This window comes from Silene latifolia, chromosome Y (assembly GCF_048544455.1).
Source record: "Silene latifolia isolate original U9 population chromosome Y, ASM4854445v1, whole genome shotgun sequence".
NCBI classification, from domain to species: domain Eukaryota; kingdom Viridiplantae; phylum Streptophyta; class Magnoliopsida; order Caryophyllales; family Caryophyllaceae; genus Silene; species Silene latifolia.
The window spans coordinates 182,866,676-182,884,583 of NC_133538.1; the positions used below are offsets into that span (position 1 = coordinate 182,866,676).

The window sequence follows — 17,908 nt, forward strand, 5'->3', positions numbered from 1 at the left end:
GGTTTGTGGAGTTAGTGTTAAATGTCCACGTTTTATAGGTTGGGTTGGAACTTCGGGGACGAAGTTCTTTTAAGGGGGGAAGATTGTAATACTACGGATTTTATTAAGCTAAGTACTCGACCGAGTAGAGCCTACTCGGCCGAGTAGTGCTAAGTGCATGTTATGTTTGGCTTCTGCCGAGGAATACTCGGCCGAGTATGATGAATACTCGACCGAGTAGAGGATACTCGGCCGAGTATGCTCTATACTCGACCGAGTATCCGGTTCGTCGAGTGTTATTTTAGCGGTTTGATGCGGGAGTAGTTAGGGGTTATTTATTCGATAAACAGTTTCTAAAACATCTTTTTACAAAATCTAATCAAACGTACGACGCTCTAATTACTCCCAATCTCTCCTTTGTGTATGTATGGACAATCTTAGCAATCGCATTCAATCATTCATCCTTTCGTTGGTAAGTCTTTATTCCCATGTTTGTTGGTGTTTAATTCTAGGGTTTGCCTTTAATCATGAATTGGGGGAAATGGGGTTTTGCAGTTAGTGATTGGAACTATGTGATTGTTGTTGTAGGTGACGATGTGGTATTTGTTATGCATTTGTATGGTTGATTGCGCGTAAGCGGTTGCGAAAAGGTAGGGTTTCTCTACTCGGTTCTTGTGTAATTGATTTGAGATATGATTTGTTGTATTGTGCATGATTGTTGTCTGCACGATCATCGGAGTGTTGGTGTTGTGGTGACGATGGTGATGTGGTTGTGTTGTGACGGTGGTGGTCTTGTGACAGGTTGTGATCTTTGTGGTATGTGTGATTGTGGTGGAGTCACTTGCGGGAGTGGCTTCACACCCTAGTTCGCCCTCCGTGGAACCCGTCACGAGAGGGGATGTGCACATTAAGGGACAGGGATTGTTAGTCGCTCGTTGATGAGCTAGACTAGGTGGGGATGGGCTGCGGTCACCCACTGGCGGCGAGGATTACCTGTTGCGATGGGTAATGCAGCGGGGCTACACACTTCGGTGTGTAGTCGGTTAATGTGTGAAATCGGGAGACCGGGGATGGAGGATGATCGGCGGTTACGCTATTTGTTTGTCTTATGTGAATTATGCGTAATCGACCCGTGTTGTTGTTTTGTAAAACCTGCGGTGATCCATTCGGGGATGGTGAGCAGATATGACAGGTAATGCAGATGTTTAGTTATGGGACAGACATGGGGAGACATCACTTCGAGTCTAGTTTCCGCCGTTACGAGTTTAGCCGTCAATGATTTCAGTTGTATTGAAGTTCTTACACTTTTAGTTTGAGTTGGTTTGAGATAATGTATTCGCTAACTCTTGATACTTTATATAAATGTTGTTTGGAAATTGTAACTTTGATATACTAACCTCGGGAAACCGAGATGGTAACAGCCTTTCATGCTAGGGTAGTCCTTGGTAAGGTACCTTGGTATGAGGGGGTGTTACAACTCCGGGCAGCTCAACACTAGTTTACTCCAGCTCACGACTAGCTCACTTAAGTCCACTCAGCGCACTCTCAGTAGAGGCAGCTCATTTCAAGTTGAGGTTAGCTGGACAAGCAACTACGGAGTCCACAAGTCCAACCATGCCGAGTAGGTGCGAATATGCCAAGGGATGTGTCCTAGGGCCTTGAACCAAGTCCCATGTCCACACACATCCCTCTTATTCATCCTTATCCTTATCCTAATCCATCCTTATCCATTCCCTCTCTCACACAGAAATACACCCCTACTTGTCATCCTTATCCATTATGTCTCTCACACACCAAATACACCCCCCTTACCCCTTCATTTTGGAACCAACCCTCAAGGAACACAATGGATCACTCCCTCTCTCCTTTGCCGCCAACCATGAAGAGGAACAAGAGGCACCCCTTCACTCGTGCCTCCCGCCAAACGCCAAGAGGAGTGAAAGTCGTACCCCTTCACTCCATACACTTTATTTGGACGCCTATTGAAGAGGAACAAGGAGATTCTTATCCCTTATTCACACCATTTACCAAGAGGAGCGAGCATCGCACCCCTTCACCCCAACCATCCCTTTAGGCGCCTATATAAGGAGGCATTAGGCCTCACTTTTCATTCATTCACTTTGCATTCAATTTACATCCAATTTGTAATAATTTAGCAATCATATTGTAATCTTTATTTTCGCATTTCAAGCATTGTACAAACTCATATTATTATCAATAATAATTAATTTTTCCGCTGCAACTCTTGTACATTTGCTATTTTCTCTCAAATATTCTCAAGTGATATTATTTCGAAGGCCTGACTCGTACCAAGTCGAGTGTCTTGGCACGAGTGGCGCACGTATTTCTTCCTCAGAAGAATAAGTACGTGACACGTGGTTACCAGAGCCAGTTTTCGACCAATTCACGCTTCATCTACATCAAATAAACTAGGTTTTTCAAACCAAGTTTTACATCAAAGTAACGTGGTTACAAGACAAAGGTTCACATCAAAATCACATCTTATTTTCTTTTCTTCAAGTTATTTTTGATATCACCATCGAAGAATGACGGGAGCGGAAATAAACACAAACCCAACGGCCGAGAAGGCCAAGAACACGAAGGCAGCAACCGAGGCACGCTTTGGCAAGATAGAAGGCGATATTAGTGCGTGTTGAGAAGCCATGCAACAGTCAATGAAAGGCTTGCATTTTTGGAAGTCGACAGGCCAAATCCCAAATTAACACAAGCAATTGGTATGATCAACAAACTTGCACAAGTTGTTGATGATTTGAGGGCCGAGGTTGTTTCTCTCCAAAACGGAGAAAGTGGGGGAGCGGGCAGAAAAAACACTCCAAGGGTGAAAATTCCTGAGCCGCCCAAATACAGTGGCGATCGGGACTCCAAGACAATTGACAACTTTCTATGGAGTATGGAACGCTACTTCCAGAATGTCCTTGTGGAGGACGACAAAATGAAAATAGGCACTGCAACTTTGTACCTAACCGAAGATGCGATCCTATGGTGGAGAAGAAGGGAAATTGACATCCAAAGGGATGCATGTACCATAGATACATGGGAAGAGTTCATGGCAGATTTTAAGAAACAATTCTATCCCGAGAATGCCGCAGAGCTCGCCTCGAAAAAATTAAGAAATTTGAAACAAACGGGATCTATTCGAGAGTATATCAAGCAATTTACTACTCCCTTACTTCAGATTGACGGTATGCCCGAATCACTATCTCTTCTCTATTTCAAGGATGGTCTTCAACGATGGGCCAAAGAAGAAATCAAGCTTAGGGGTGTAAAAACCTTGAGTGACGCTATTGCGGTTGCCGAATCACTATATGAAAGTTCGAGTGAACCAAACAAGGGTTCTTCGAAGAATTCTAAGGGGAACGATGGAGGAAGATATGCCTCAGATCGTTCAAGGCCAACGGGTGAAAGGACTTCATATGACTCCAAGGGCGATGATAGGGGCAAGTCCAAGGAGAAGTCCCAACGAAAATAAGAAACAACCTGATTATTTCTTATGCGGAGGGCTGCATTTTATCCGTAATTGTCCAAACAAGCAGAAGTGGAATGACATGGCCAAGGTGTACGCGGACCAAGACGAGTACGATGAAGGGGAGGCCAACATGAGTACACTACATTTAATCAATGTCATGTCCATAGAACCAAAGAAGAAGTCCGGAGCACACTGGGACGCTGGTGTTCGCAAAGGAACTTCGCCTAAGAAAGGTCATATGCCTACTAAGGACAATGACTTAATGTTTGTTGAAGCAAGGATAAGTGACACGCCTATTGTCTCTCTGCTTGACATGGAAGCGTCTCACAACCTTATGACCAAGGGGATCGCCACAAGATTGGGTATCAAGTACGGGCAGGGAACCGGCACCATGAAAGCCGTGAATTCCACGTCTATACCCATCCATGGAACCGCTCGTGATGTACCAATCCAAGTGGGGGATTGGGAGGGAACGGTGAACTTTACCATCGTAACAATGGATTACCATGCCTGTGTTTTGCGGCTGGAATTCATCCGGGCTGTAGCGCCAGTCACATTTGTAGGGAATAAGGCCGTCATTGTGGAAGGCCGCATATGGGTACCGCTAGTACCCAATCCAAAAAGAAGAAGCCGAGATCGTAGTTTGTCTACAATATACGCAACTAACAATCCGAAGGGAACGGGGTATCGGAAACCCCAAAAGAAACAACAAATATACATGTGAGAATAGTTGTTTCCTATGTAACGAGCCTCACTATGTACGCACGTGCCCCGTGAAGAAAACACTTCTCAAAATGATGGAAAAGACAAGCATTACCAAGAACTCCAAATTTGGAAACTCGGGTACAAAGGGAGTTGGGAAAGGCAAAGCGCGAATCGATGAGATTCAAGGCGAGGAATGCCATATCCAACTAAAAAACATCCCCGATTCGACCCAAGGACAAATCACTGATTAAACACCAATGTCGGAGACGCCCATAGACGTAAGTGACGTATTACCCTTCAATTCTCTATGGACGACTCAAGGAAAAATTCAAAATGTGGAGGCCAAAATATCATTAGATCCGAGGTCGTTACACAACGTCCTTACCATTAAAAGGGCCGCACAAGATTGTATTCGCTATTCCTATGTCAAGACTACCGTCAAACCAGAAGGAGACTCCAAGCATCTAGAATGCCGTATGGCCTACAATGTACCTGTTCAACTCGGAGATTGGAAAGGAGTGGCTGATTTTATGGTCGCTAACGTTGAAAGCGACGAAGTATTACTTGGTGTCGATTTATTCCAAATAATGGGATCTTGGAGATGGACACCCGACCTACTCATTCTCAATGCCGAACAAGAATCCTTCGACATCGACGTGAAAGTAGAGGAGGTCTAACAAGGCTCTCTTGCCGACTTATCACGACAAGAGACCCGACCAATGAAATTTATTTTGGGCAAATCTCAAGGGGAGAAGACCGTGGAATTCCAAAAAGAAACTATGCGAATTCCCAAAAAAAGAAACCCAAAGGAACAAAAGATCTCCACAAAGGAAGGAAGTCCAAGGAGACGAAGAAACCTGACAAAGAAAAGGGAAAACCTAAGATAGAGAAAGGACCGAAGAATGGCAAATGTTTCGGGTGTGAGGGCAACCACTTTGTATATGCCTGCCCGATTTACAAAAGAAACAATGAACGGATCACGATGACGAGCACAAGTTAAATGGACATACAAGTGTGTATCAAAGGTCCGAATTCAAGCACAAACGTGAAAATCAAGACGAAAGAGGAAGATACCCCTTGGAAAACCAACAAGAAGAGCGTAAAACAAACCCAAGGGATAACCTTAAACAAACCTTAACATTAGAGAAATGGCATGGCCACAAGGAGTCCAAAAGAAACTAATTACAGACATGGTCGGGCCATACTAAGGGTTGACGGGGACGTCAACCGTTCAAGTGGGAGATAATGTCACGGTTCGCTCATTTCGAGCTCCCGTGATACCTTAAGGATGTTATGGTAGCTCACACAAAGCATACTCGCATATACGAAGCCTATACTAAACTCCGGGCAGCTCAACAACAGTTTACTCCAGCTCACGACTAGCTCACTCAAGTCCACTCAGCTCACTCTCAGTAGAGGCAGCTCATTTCAAGTTGAGGTTAGCTGGGCAAAGAACTACGGAGTCCACAAGTCCAACCATGCCAAGTAGATGCGAATATGCCAAGGGATCTGTCCTAGGGCCTTGAACCAAGTCCCTTGTCCACATACATCCCCCTTATTCATCATTATCCTAATCCATCCTTATCCATTCCCTCTCTCATACATAAATACACCCCCCCTTGTCATCCTTATCCATTATGTCTCTCACACACCAAATATCCCCCCTTACCCCTTCACTCCATACACTTTATTTGGACGCCTATTGAAGAGGAACAAGGAGATTCTGATCCCCTTATTCACACCATTTACCAAGAGGAGCGAGCATCGCACCCCTTCACCCCCACCATCCCTTTAGGCGCCTATATAAGGAGGCATTAGGCCTCACTTTTCATTCATTCACTTTGCAATCAATTTACATCCAATTTGTAATCATTTAGCAATCATATTGTAATCTTTATTTCCGCATTTCAAGCATTGTACAAACTCATATTATTATCAATAATATTTAATCTTTCCGCTGCAACTCTTGTACATTTGCTATTTTCTCTCAAATATTCTCAAGTGATATCATTTCGAAGGCCTGACTCGTACCAAGTCGAGTGTCTTGGCATGCGTGGCTCACGTATTTCTCCCTCGGAAGAATAAGTACGTGACAACATGACAAAAGAGGGGGGACAGAAAGATACGACGGACAAGAATATACACAAAAAAAAAAAAAAAAACGAGATACTCACAAATACAAGATCAGACCGATAGATCAAATACAATACAAGAATTACTGTCTTAAATATACTATCCCAATTTCAAATTAAATCATACAAATAAAAATCGTCCCAGGTCCATATAAGTGCATAAGAGCCGTTAATTTACGACAAAGTCGAAATTTATTAATAGTCAACATCTAGATAGGTCCGAGGGTACCAAAATTGAATAAATTTTCTTTACTCTTTTATTTCATCTTTTATTTATTTTCTCTATTTTATTGTATATTTGTATATAATCTAACTGGCTAACTTGTCCTTGTATATAATTTATATCGCCTTGTATAAAATTGTATAATTAACTTTTTTATCGTCAACTTTCGTCAAATATATAATATTACAAATAAATAGTAGATGTCGTTAGTTTGATGGGCGGTCCGGATGCCTAACATCTTCCCTGACCCTACCTTTACCCCTAAATCCGCAATCTTTGGTTTAGACCGAAGTGATGGATCAGTCCCCATACCAGGGATCAAAAGGGGCCTTTTTTGCGTTAAAACTGTTTTTGTATGTTTTTTTTATGAAACCTACTGGCAACTTCTCCTATTATTAAATTTATTTTAAATTTGATATTTTTTCAGGGATCTCACAGATGGTTTCTCATCTATTTTTTGCAGATGATAGTATTGTTTTTGTTTGTGCAAGTGAAGTGGAAATGGTCCATGCGAGGGATGCTATTCGACGATATGAGGTGGGCTCTGGGCAGATGGTAAACCTTGAAAAGACTACAATTTCTTTTAGCAAATGTACAAGAGTGGCGAGAAGGGTTAAGCTGGCGGGTTTACTTGGGGTTCGTGAGGTTGACGAACATGAAAGATATCTCGGACTTCCAACGGTGGTAGGTCGGTCAAAAGTTGGTATAACAAATACGATTCTTACTAGACTATACAAGAAATTACAGGGATGGCGGGGGCTTTTACTCTCAAAAGCGGGACGGGACGTGTTGATAAAGGCTATTGCCCAATCAATCCTAACATGTGCAATGAGTTTCTTTATATTGCCATATAATTTCTGTGATAGTTTAAGATCCATGGTTTCGAAGTTTTGGTGGGTTGCTAAGGATGGAAAACGGAAAATTTCTTGGATTACATGGAAGAAATTGTGTGCGTCGAATTGTTACGGAGGACTAGGTTATCGGGATTTGCATAAATTTAACATGGCACTTCTAGGTAAGCAAGCATGAAGACTAAATAAGAATAGGGAATGCCTTATGGCCCGTGTTTTGATGGTGAAATATTGCCCGAATGGTTCGTTAATGGGCGCGGAGTTAGGGCATAACTCGAGATATACTTGAAGGGGGATATGGGAGGCTAGGGAGGTTATTCTTAAAGGAGCGAGACGAAGGATTGGTGATGGTCTGAGTACGGCGGTATGGAAGGATCCTTGGATCTTGAAATCACAATCTAGGCGTATCATTTCGTCAAGAGGTGATGCTGACCCGGATATGGTAGTTGCGGAGTTATTTGATAATGGAGGTCATGGCTGGAATATGCATTTAATTAGGAAGCTATTTGTACCGTTTGAGCAAGAACGTATATTGAATATTCATATTAGTGATTTGCGGCTTAGGGATACATAGTGTTGGGACTTTGAGAAGTATGGGAGTTATTCGGTAAGTTCGGCATATCGTCTCCTTACAGATGATGGTTTCGATGTGGCTACGTCTTCGTCTAGGGCTGAGGAGAGGAGATTATGGAATAAGATTTGGAGTACGTCGGTGTTGCCTAGAATCAAAGTTTTCATTTGGCAATTGTGTAATGAGGCCCTTGCTACAAAGAGTAGTATTATGCGATGAATTCAAGAAATGGATGGGATGTGTTCGGTTTGTCATACTGTAGACACCTCGGCTCTGCACCTCCCGTTAACCAGCCAGTGATGATTGGGCCGCATATTTAATCACGCGGAGCGATTTATGATATTTCGTGGGTTGGTCGACACGTGATAGCTAAAATAGTCTAGTCAATCTCATGGTGGTCATCTACGCACCGATACGATCGTTTTGACAATAATTAGAGTACATTTGGAGTTCGGATCAAAAACCCCTTCCATTTTCTAAAATCGAGTCGGAATATTCTAGAATTTTCCGGAATATTATTCCTAAATTTTATCTTTTATCACGAAAATATCTACCTTGCGGAATAAGAAAGCATACATCTGCCCTAATTCCTAAATAGAACTGCGGAAATCTTCCTTGGTGAGGAGGAAACTATCCAAGAGAGAACACAGCAGGTGTTGCGCCTCTTGGAAGGATCGCATCATCTGCTGCGCCTCTTCCTAGGCTGCTTTTTCTCCAGTTTCCAGATTTCTTCCGGATTTCTTTCCTAATCCAACTTTTACCTAAATTCCTTCACGTGATTAGTATAAATAGAGGCCTCCGCCTCACATATTTTTCACGCGAATGTCCGCCCTTCTCTTCTCCCTTTGCATTCTAAGACCGCGCTCTTACTTTTCGACGCCTACGTGCTTGCTCTACGCGACCACGTAAGCTCAGATCTTTCTGAGTACCAGTGACGTTGCATAGACCGACCCACTTGACCGCTACACTTTAATCAACTCATTCAATTTGTTCTAAAGCCTCTTAAGAGGGCACTTTCATATTTTATCGAGTCGAGCAATCACTAAAACGACAACTTAGTTAATCTCGCTTCGTCAAACATGTAAGGCTGATGGTGTAAATCCCAATTTTCTTTATTGTATTTTATTTTTTATTAATTAATATACGGATTTATATCACAAGTATGCTCAAAACTGATTTTAAAACAACCTTTTTTTAATCTATCTTTGCAAAACGGCAGCGAAAGATGACCAAGAAGAAACGCACCAACAGATGCGCCTTCTGGAATAGTCGCAGCATTTGCTGCGCCTCTTCCAGAGGCTGCTTCTCTGCTGCTGCTCTTCTTCTTCTTCTTCCTCGAGTATCTGTTTCTTTTTATCTTTCGTTTTTCTACCTTTGTTTCTTCAATTCTCATATTTTCAGTTTATGAAATTTATTTTTATTAATAATTTCCGACTTAAATCTCTTGTAACTAATATTTGCGGGTTTTCGTCATTAAATTCGAACCCGTATTTTAGAGACTCGATTCATCCATGTCAAGTCCCTAGAATTCGTCTTTTGTAAATATTTCTCTTTATTTTTTAGATTTTGTTTTCCTTTGCTTTCAACCGTCTCTAATTCAAGTTTTGTATATAAATCGATTCCGACATCATAGAATAACCATAACTCTTAATGTCTCATTTTCATTCGCCTTTTATGGCTTCATGACGGTTTCATATGCATCTAATATGATTAAATAACTTCTACTCGAGTTATATATCAATAATCAACAATAACTAACCAACGAACAGTAACAATTCAACGAGTCTAACTTTCACAGTCAGAACCCAACTCAAGAACAGACGCACGGTCTGATGCGCCTCTTCTAAGGGACGCAGTAGATGCTGCGCCTGTTCTGAGGTGGTTTCTGCCTCTGAACTCATCTCGTTCAGATGTAGCTGTGGTTTAAGGCCTTAATTGACTATTATTTCGTATTATCACTAATAGGTCGACATAGTTTCATCTTTTAAATTCGTTTCTCTTATTTTCTTTTCAAACCCATCCTTTTTCGAGCGTACTTGTGATGTAAATTCAAATTATCAATTGTAATTTATTTTTATAATTTATTCCTTTATTTCATATTGCTCTTGTATGATTTATTTGCTTGGCAATGCACATGTAATCAATATAAACTCAACTTCGACTTAATTAATTGTTAAATTGCTTGTTAACCGACATAGTATATACTCACATACTAGGATTAATCCGTGGATGTTGCATTGCATGCAAACAACTGATGACATATCGGGTATAAATAACTTCCCTGATCATTAATAGAGGCTGTTATCGAGACGGGTGGGATTAGGTGTTCAAATAAATGAGCTTCCTAATATGTACCCTCACCCCTTACTCAAGATCTCTGTGAACATCTGTGTTCATTGGCATCACGAGAGTCATTCTAGACATCGAATGCTAAGGGTAATGAAATTCTTAGTGTTCATGTCACTACTTTGTGTCTTGACATGACGTAAAATATTCGAACGGTTCCAATTTTCCATAAAAATTGGTGGCGACTCTACAAATGCAGGCTTGTAAAACCTTTCACCAGTTTCAATGCCTTTCAAATCGGTAACGGCCCATGACGTGCGTCGTCCTCACGTCGGAGTTCCGTTGGAGAAGTGCCGCCGCCTCAAAACAAACATATGGGTGCGCGCGACGCGGGTGGCTGTGTCCACAGTTTGGCGACTCCGCTGGGGATGATACACTTAGACTAAGTCTAGTGTTACCTAGGGTGAACCTTGAACAAGGTTAGGGAATAGTTTATATGAGAAATTTGTCAGTTTTCATTACTCGACCTTCTTAGGCCGTTTTAGCCAGCCTTCCTAGGCTTTTAACCCAACCTATTCAACCAATCGTCCCGTTTAGACGGTGCAAGTTCCTATTTGCATCCAAAGATGGATAGCGATTGACGTCAACCATACCACGATACTTACTCATGTTTGTATCAAGACCTTTCGTTACTCGAGCGAATGGACTAGGAACCGTCCCGACTCATGTTTGGCACGGACCTCTCCACAGACCAGGGTACGATAGCTTGGTAGGGCAACCCACCTTTTAAACCAAAGCCCTTCTAAAGGCACTTATCATACCGTTATAATGCCTATATTTGTGTTTGTAACTTGTATGTTATCACATTTTGTAAACAAAACTATGACGAAATTTTCAAAACTTTTCTTCAAAATATAAAAATGTAAATCTTTCAAAATGGCCTAAAAAGCTCAAAGTCAACAAAATCAAGTCGAAACTTTGTCAGAATTTCAAAAATCAACCAATTTCAAAAATCAATTTCAAAATCAAGACTTTTACAGTCACACACAATGATTGTCTAGGACAACATTTCAAAACCAATTTTCTTTCTTTAACCATATGATACACACATGTCCTTTTCTCTTTTGAGTCATTCCACGAGTCTCGTTGATACCCGTCGTGAGGTGTCAAAAATAAGATTTATAATTTCCAACTACAACTATAGCTAGCGGCAGTCGGGTCGAACCACGGAGAGGCAGATGTAAATTCCAGTTGTCTAAATTCAGTCTAAGGTAACAAGTGTGGGGGTTGAGTTGAATTGGTCTACAGCTAAGAGTAAATAATAAACTAGAAAGACAGATTAAACAGATAAAGAAGGAGTACTAGGATGGTCGGTTTATTAAAGCTTCGGCGACAGCATACTAAACAGGTCTAAATCGAACACAAGTGAGGCGGGAAACAAGAGGTCCTCTCGGTCCACTCTTAACAAATAGCATCTTTCGATCTCGCTATAGGTCCCTAATATCACTAATACTGACTCTCGTCCTGAAGAGTGACTAACGGTCTAAACTATACCTATCTTTCGATCTCAAAGACAGTTTAGTCATCTTAATTGGTGGTCAAATAACTTTCCCTATCTTTCGATCTAATGGGTCAGTCATAAATTAAGCATCTAACTGGTCGCATGCATTCGATTCGTTAAATACAACATTAAAATCAATTAAAACGAAGGGTAACCTTACGAGGTCAGTCGATCGACCGAGAATGTCAGTCGATCGACTGACACGCGAATCAGGCCGTGTTCAATACTTTGCCGCCTACGCTAAAATTCGCCTACATCCTAGCACAAATAATCTAGCTACTCATGCTAAGGGTAAAAACAATAATAATAACGATGAAACTAACCACTGAATTCATGCTTGAAACGACAAAGTAAACAATTAACTTAAACAAATGAATTGGCTTTGGGAACTTAACTAGTAATTCTATACTAATGAAAATAAAGAAGAACTAAAATTAGGGCAGAAGAATACCGAGATTGCAAAGGAAAGATTAGGAATAAGAACTGAAAATCCAATGCTCAACAATAATCCAAACCCTAATTCTGATATTGAATGTGAAATTTAGATCCGAAACTAGATGTAAAAACTGACTAGAAAACTGAATGTTTATGTTACGTTATATAGCAAACATACGTAACTTTTATTTCCAAAACCTAAAACATAGTGGGCTTATGCTTCCTCAGTCTTTTAATTCTCGTCTTGAATAGCAGTTTGGTCGATCGACTGATCATGGTGGTCGATCGACTGGTCTTCAGTAAACAGTAGCTTCTGGAACCCGATGGTTGGTCGATCGATTGATTGCATTGGTCGATCGATCGCTTCTAGTTGCTATTTGACTTCCGAAAACTCGTGGACTTGTCTTTTGGGTTTTGAATTGCGCACCAAGCTCGTTCCTCGGGTGAATACTTCATGTTATATGCAATGCAGGATACTCGGGACGGATTTAGCTCGATTTCCGGCTGGATTCTTCACATTTACGCAATAATATACAAAAATACGGAAGTAGACGGAAATAGGGAGAAATGTAGCATAAACTACATGAATGAGCTCTGAAATGCGTGTAAAATGGGATGTAAAATATCATATAAAAGACACGCATCAAACTTCCCCAAACCAAACCCTTGCTTGTCCCCAAGCAAGAACTGGACTCGATCTAATGACCTAATGGAAAGAGTTCAATTCAGAGCGAAATGCAACATGTAAAGCCTAAACCATTTTAATGCACAACCAACAATCAATTAGCAAATGAATCATGCAAACGAGTTATGGAGTCGTTAAAACTGCTGAACCGTCAACTGTAGAGACTCATCAAATTGGACTCTCACGGGTCGCTCAAATCACTCAATAAGTACAGGTGAATATATGTAAGATAAAAAGAAGTAAATGTAATGACGCTCACCTAACTACGACCTATAAGAACATGCCTGCAGTCTAATATGAAAATAATCTCTACAACCGTACACACGCATTCCAACCAACAAGAGACCATGACACATGCCGAGGTATATATGTGGATATGTGAGGTATGGGTAAGAAGAGGCAAAACGTTTTATGGTAAAGTGGAGGTACAGGTGATCAAGCTAGTACCAAAACGGAACCAAATGGCAACATCCAACTTCTTGCTCATAATCAACAGAAACGGTGCTATAGCAAGCACAAATCTCACAATTTCCAGAGATAAAAGTAATCAACTAACTCCCCATAAAATATGAATAACACATGAGAGCAAAAATCGCCAAAAGATAAAGATTGAATTATGCGAATTTGATTCTTTCTCTTTCTCGAACCTCGGTCGATCGACCTATAAGGGCAGTCGATCGACCGCTTAAACAGTACAGAACTCTTTTTTTTTTTCTTTCGAATCATTTTTCATTTTTTCTCTTTCATTTTCTATTTCTTTCTTTCCTTCTTTTCATCTTCCCAATATTATCTCAAACATGAGCATATGCCACCAAAAATGAGTAACAACCCCAAGAACACAGACTACTAGCTTGACAAAGGACAGGCCAAATGTAGGATGTAGTAAATGGGACAAAAAGGGATATTTTTGGCAGTGTGGAGTTCATGGGGAAAACGAGAAAAGGAAACCTCTACCACATGTGTCAACTAACCACAGACCGAATGCGTACAGGTATTAAGAAGATCAAGTTCATATTTATGCACATTTATGTGACATGCCTCATAAGGAGTACTACTCACACCCTAGATAAACTGGTCATGAATGACACCAGTTATAGGCTCTAAATCTCAGAAATATGATGTAGTTTGCCAATTTTCAAAGTCAAGTCTCAAGTTCAGCAAATAATTAACGAAAACTCGTAGATATGCAATTACGATTCTACTAATAACATGTCAATCAAGCAAGACTCGGGCAAAAACAGGTGCAAATGCTATATCATCCTTGAAATACTACCGTTCCGACTCGACCTATATGCTAAAATAAACGTGCATTTTATGTAAATTTTTGAAATTTTTCAATTTTTTTGAATTTCGTATATATATAAAATGAAATGAACAATGCAAAACAGAATGTAAACGTGAATGCAAGCAAATGATATGCGACGCAAAACCCTTCCCCAAACCAAATCGCACAATGTCCCCATTGTGCAAAATCATGTAATGAAGAAAAGAGAAATGGGAATTTGCGTAAATTGAAATAAATAAACAAGACGTGAAGTGGAAATCGGGAGCTTACAAGACTTTAAGCGCAGCAAAGGAAACCTCCCCAAACCAGCGTGAGCTAGGAGGTTTCAGTAGCCAGCAGTGCTACTAATAGGTACATGAAAAGACAAACAAAATCCACGCATAAAATCGAGAAGATAATTTGAAGCGGTAAAATTGTGCACAAATGAGAAAATAGAAGAAATAAATAATTGGACGGAAAATAAAGTGGAGTAGAAAACTCCCTTAAGTCCGCATATCGACCAAACACAAATAGGGAAAGGTCGTGAACAGTATATAGTACGTCGTCCTTGGTCGATCGACTAAGGACAAAGAATGATCGACCAATGTGTCGAACAAAGAGCTCCTGGAAGGTGCAACTCGGTCGATCGACCAATGTGGCTATCGATCGATCGAAATCTTCTTTGTATTCGATTTCTTAGTATTTGCTTAATAACTTGAGCTAATGAGGTCTAAAAACCTGCAAGTGCACAATAATACGCGCCCAAAATTGCGCAAAACCCAAAACAAAATCTCAAACGTATAAAATCCTAAGCAAGCAAAATAAAATGCGAAGTTTTCGCGCACACAAAAGCAATAAAAAGTGTCTTAACAAAAGCAAATAAAATGAAGTTTATGAAGAGCTCGACCAACTAATAGTTGATCAAGAATGACCACGGTATGGCCCACTTCGTCGGCTTCTGGCTACTCGAGGTAGCCTCAATGGTGCTTATCTCGAGCAAACCGCACCCTTCTTAGCTTCCATGTCCGTATTGCTCAACGGATCAACCTTCTCATCATCTCCCCAGTCAAGGATCTCTTCGGGCTTGTCAGAATCCAAATCAGACTTTCTGGCTTTGACCGGCTCGTCATCAACAACTTCATCAATTCCATAGCTCAGGCAACCAAGACCTCCTCTTTGAATGATAGGCTTCTTCGCGATTCTTGATAACTTGCGACTCTTCCTTCCCCAAACCAGCCCCTGCATTATCAAAAATAGACAAATCTTCCTCCAATTTGCTCCCGATGCAGGGGCGGAGGGGTTAACACAAGTAGTAATAGAGACAGGCAATTCAGGGAAGCACAAAGTACGATTTCTTCTCGTAGACCGTATTACAAGTCACAGGCCACATGGGGTCCTTTTTCTTAGCAAGTTGGGCAAAGACAATAGAATGCTTTCCCACTTTGAAAGTCAAGGTTCCTAGACCGACATTTATGACTGCACCAAAGAAGTGTGCGAGAAATGGCCTACCCAAAATAATGGGTATATGAGCATCCTCGGGCATGTCAAGTACAACAAAGTCGACGGGGAAAAAATAACTTCCCTATTTGGACAAAGGGATGTCCTCTAAGACCCCTATTGGCTGGACCACGATCGGTCACCATCCGAATCATCATCATATCATCACACCGCAAACCTAGTCAATTTAAGCTTCCTAGCTAGACTCAAAGGCATGACGCTTATACTAGCTCCTAAGTCACATAATGCCTTCTCAATAGAGAAGGTACCTATATTGCAAGGAACAGAAAAGCTACCCGGGTCCTCTAGCTTATGGGGTGCAGTGTGAGACAAGTAAGAGCATGACTCTTTAGTTAAAGCGACAGTGTGAACATGTTCAAGCGACTTTTTCTTTTATAGGAGCTGTTTCATGAATTTAGTGTATGCCGGCACCTGGTTAACTAACTCAAGGAAGGGTACCTGAACATTCAAGCTACGAATAACTTTTTCAAACTTACTGAAAGATACCTGTTCCTTTGTTGGCACTAGTCTCTCCGGATATGGGGCGGTAAGAAGTACCTTAGCCCTCTCCTCTAGGTTGCGCATGCCGGCATCCGTGGACTTAGGCTGGAAGTCCACTGCTTTCTCCTTGTTAAAGCTCGAATCCTCCTCAGACCGTCTCAAATGTGAGCCATTAACCGTCGTCGGATCGAACTTCGGAATTGGGATGGACCCATCAGCACTTGGGTCCGACCCTAACACTTTCGGAGCTGTCGTGCCCCGAAACAAATAGTCCCTCAAGTTATCGGGCATCGGAGGACGAACAATCTCGCTATCAGCAGTAATCTTGGTCGATCGACCACTCTCCTCAGTCGATCGACCGGGGTGCACAGTTCGAAGCTCCACAGAACCCGCATATCGATCGATCGATCGGGTGTATCGATCGATCGACGATATACCCGGTAGACGCCTTTTTCTTTGAATTATTCGTTTCAGCTTTCTTTTGACTCGGATCTGCCTCATTCTTTTCAACAGCATCCTCGACCATTGTAGGCCCCTCCAGGGTGGACCTACTCCTTAATGTGATGGCGTTTAAGGTCTCCTTTTGGTCGGTTTGAGTCGGAAAGTGTCCCGGAGCTCGAGAGGTACTCTTACTAGCCAATTGAGCAATTTGGCTCTCTAGTAGCTTCATCCCGGCCTCTCGTGCTTGGGACTCCTTTAGCAACAAGTTTTTGAACTCAAAGAAAATCGAACCGTGAGATTGTTCTTTGTCTGCGCGCACATAAGGAGGTTTCTGATATTGTTGTTGCTTTTGATGAGGGGGCACATAGGGTTGCTGCTGCGGAGGTGGAGAGGGATTTTGGACATTCTGGCTACTCCACCTCAGGTTGGGATGAACATTAGGCTCATAGTAGGTGTTTGTCTGCCTATAATGTTGGAAGGCAGCACAAGACTCAAAGGGACTTGGGCCATTCTTCGAAACGTGTCCCTCAGCTCCACACCTTTCAAAGACGAAAGGACCATCTGACACAGCATTTACTTGGTACATCCCACCTTTAGAAGCTCCTCCTAATTCATATTTGTCAAATCTTGCGGTGAGAGCTTCAAGTGCGGCAACGAACAGAGGAAGATTCAAAGACTCTCCTCTCGGTTCCCTCCGGAATTCCCATACTCGACCTTGTGGGTAGCTAGATTGTCAATGATCTTCCAACCCTTGGTTGCTCCCAAATTTTCAGCAAATTGGCCATTGGCTGCAGCATCCAAAATAGCCCTCTGATCGTCATACAGCCCATTATAGAAATGATTGCACAAGCTCCATTTTTCGAAACCATGATGCGGTATGATTCACACCAGCTTCTTAAATCGGCCCCATGCCTCGTGGAAGTTATCATCCGGCCCTTGTTTGAAACTTGTGATTTGGGCTCTAATAGCGATCGTCTTTGAAGCAGAAAAGTACTTCTTGTAAAATGCCAATGCCAAGGAATTCCAGTCGGTGATCCCATGAACGGCTCGGTCCAGATCTCTATACCACTCCCTTGCAGCATCACGAAGGGAGAAGATAAACATGGTCTCCTTGATCTGGTCTTGGGTCACGCCGGCGGCTGGGGGTATGGAACAGCAGTAGTCAATAAAGGTCTCCATATGCTTAGCTGCATCTTCATTTGCGCCTCCCGAACGGTTTCTCTCAACCATATTGATGTATGAAGGCTTTGGTTCGAACTTCCTGGCATCTCCTGGTAATTCGAACTCCTT

The 17,908-nt window shown here is 41.8% G+C and overlaps 1 protein-coding gene across 1 annotated transcript; it reads left to right on the plus strand.

Annotated features, from left to right (window-relative positions):
* Positions 1-2,716: 2,716 nt before the first annotated feature.
* LOC141629571 (uncharacterized) lies at positions 2,717-3,469 on the plus strand. Its single transcript, XM_074442549.1, has one exon. The coding sequence runs from the start codon at positions 2,717-2,719 to the stop codon at positions 3,467-3,469; it is 753 nt and encodes a 250-aa protein (XP_074298650.1).
* Positions 3,470-17,908: the final 14,439 nt, after the last annotated feature.

Bases quoted from the DNA above. Each gene is read 5' to 3' on its own strand.
- LOC141629571 (XM_074442549.1), top strand. From the start codon at position 2,717: ATGATCAACAAACTTGCACAAGTTGTTGATGATTTGAGGGCCGAGGTT.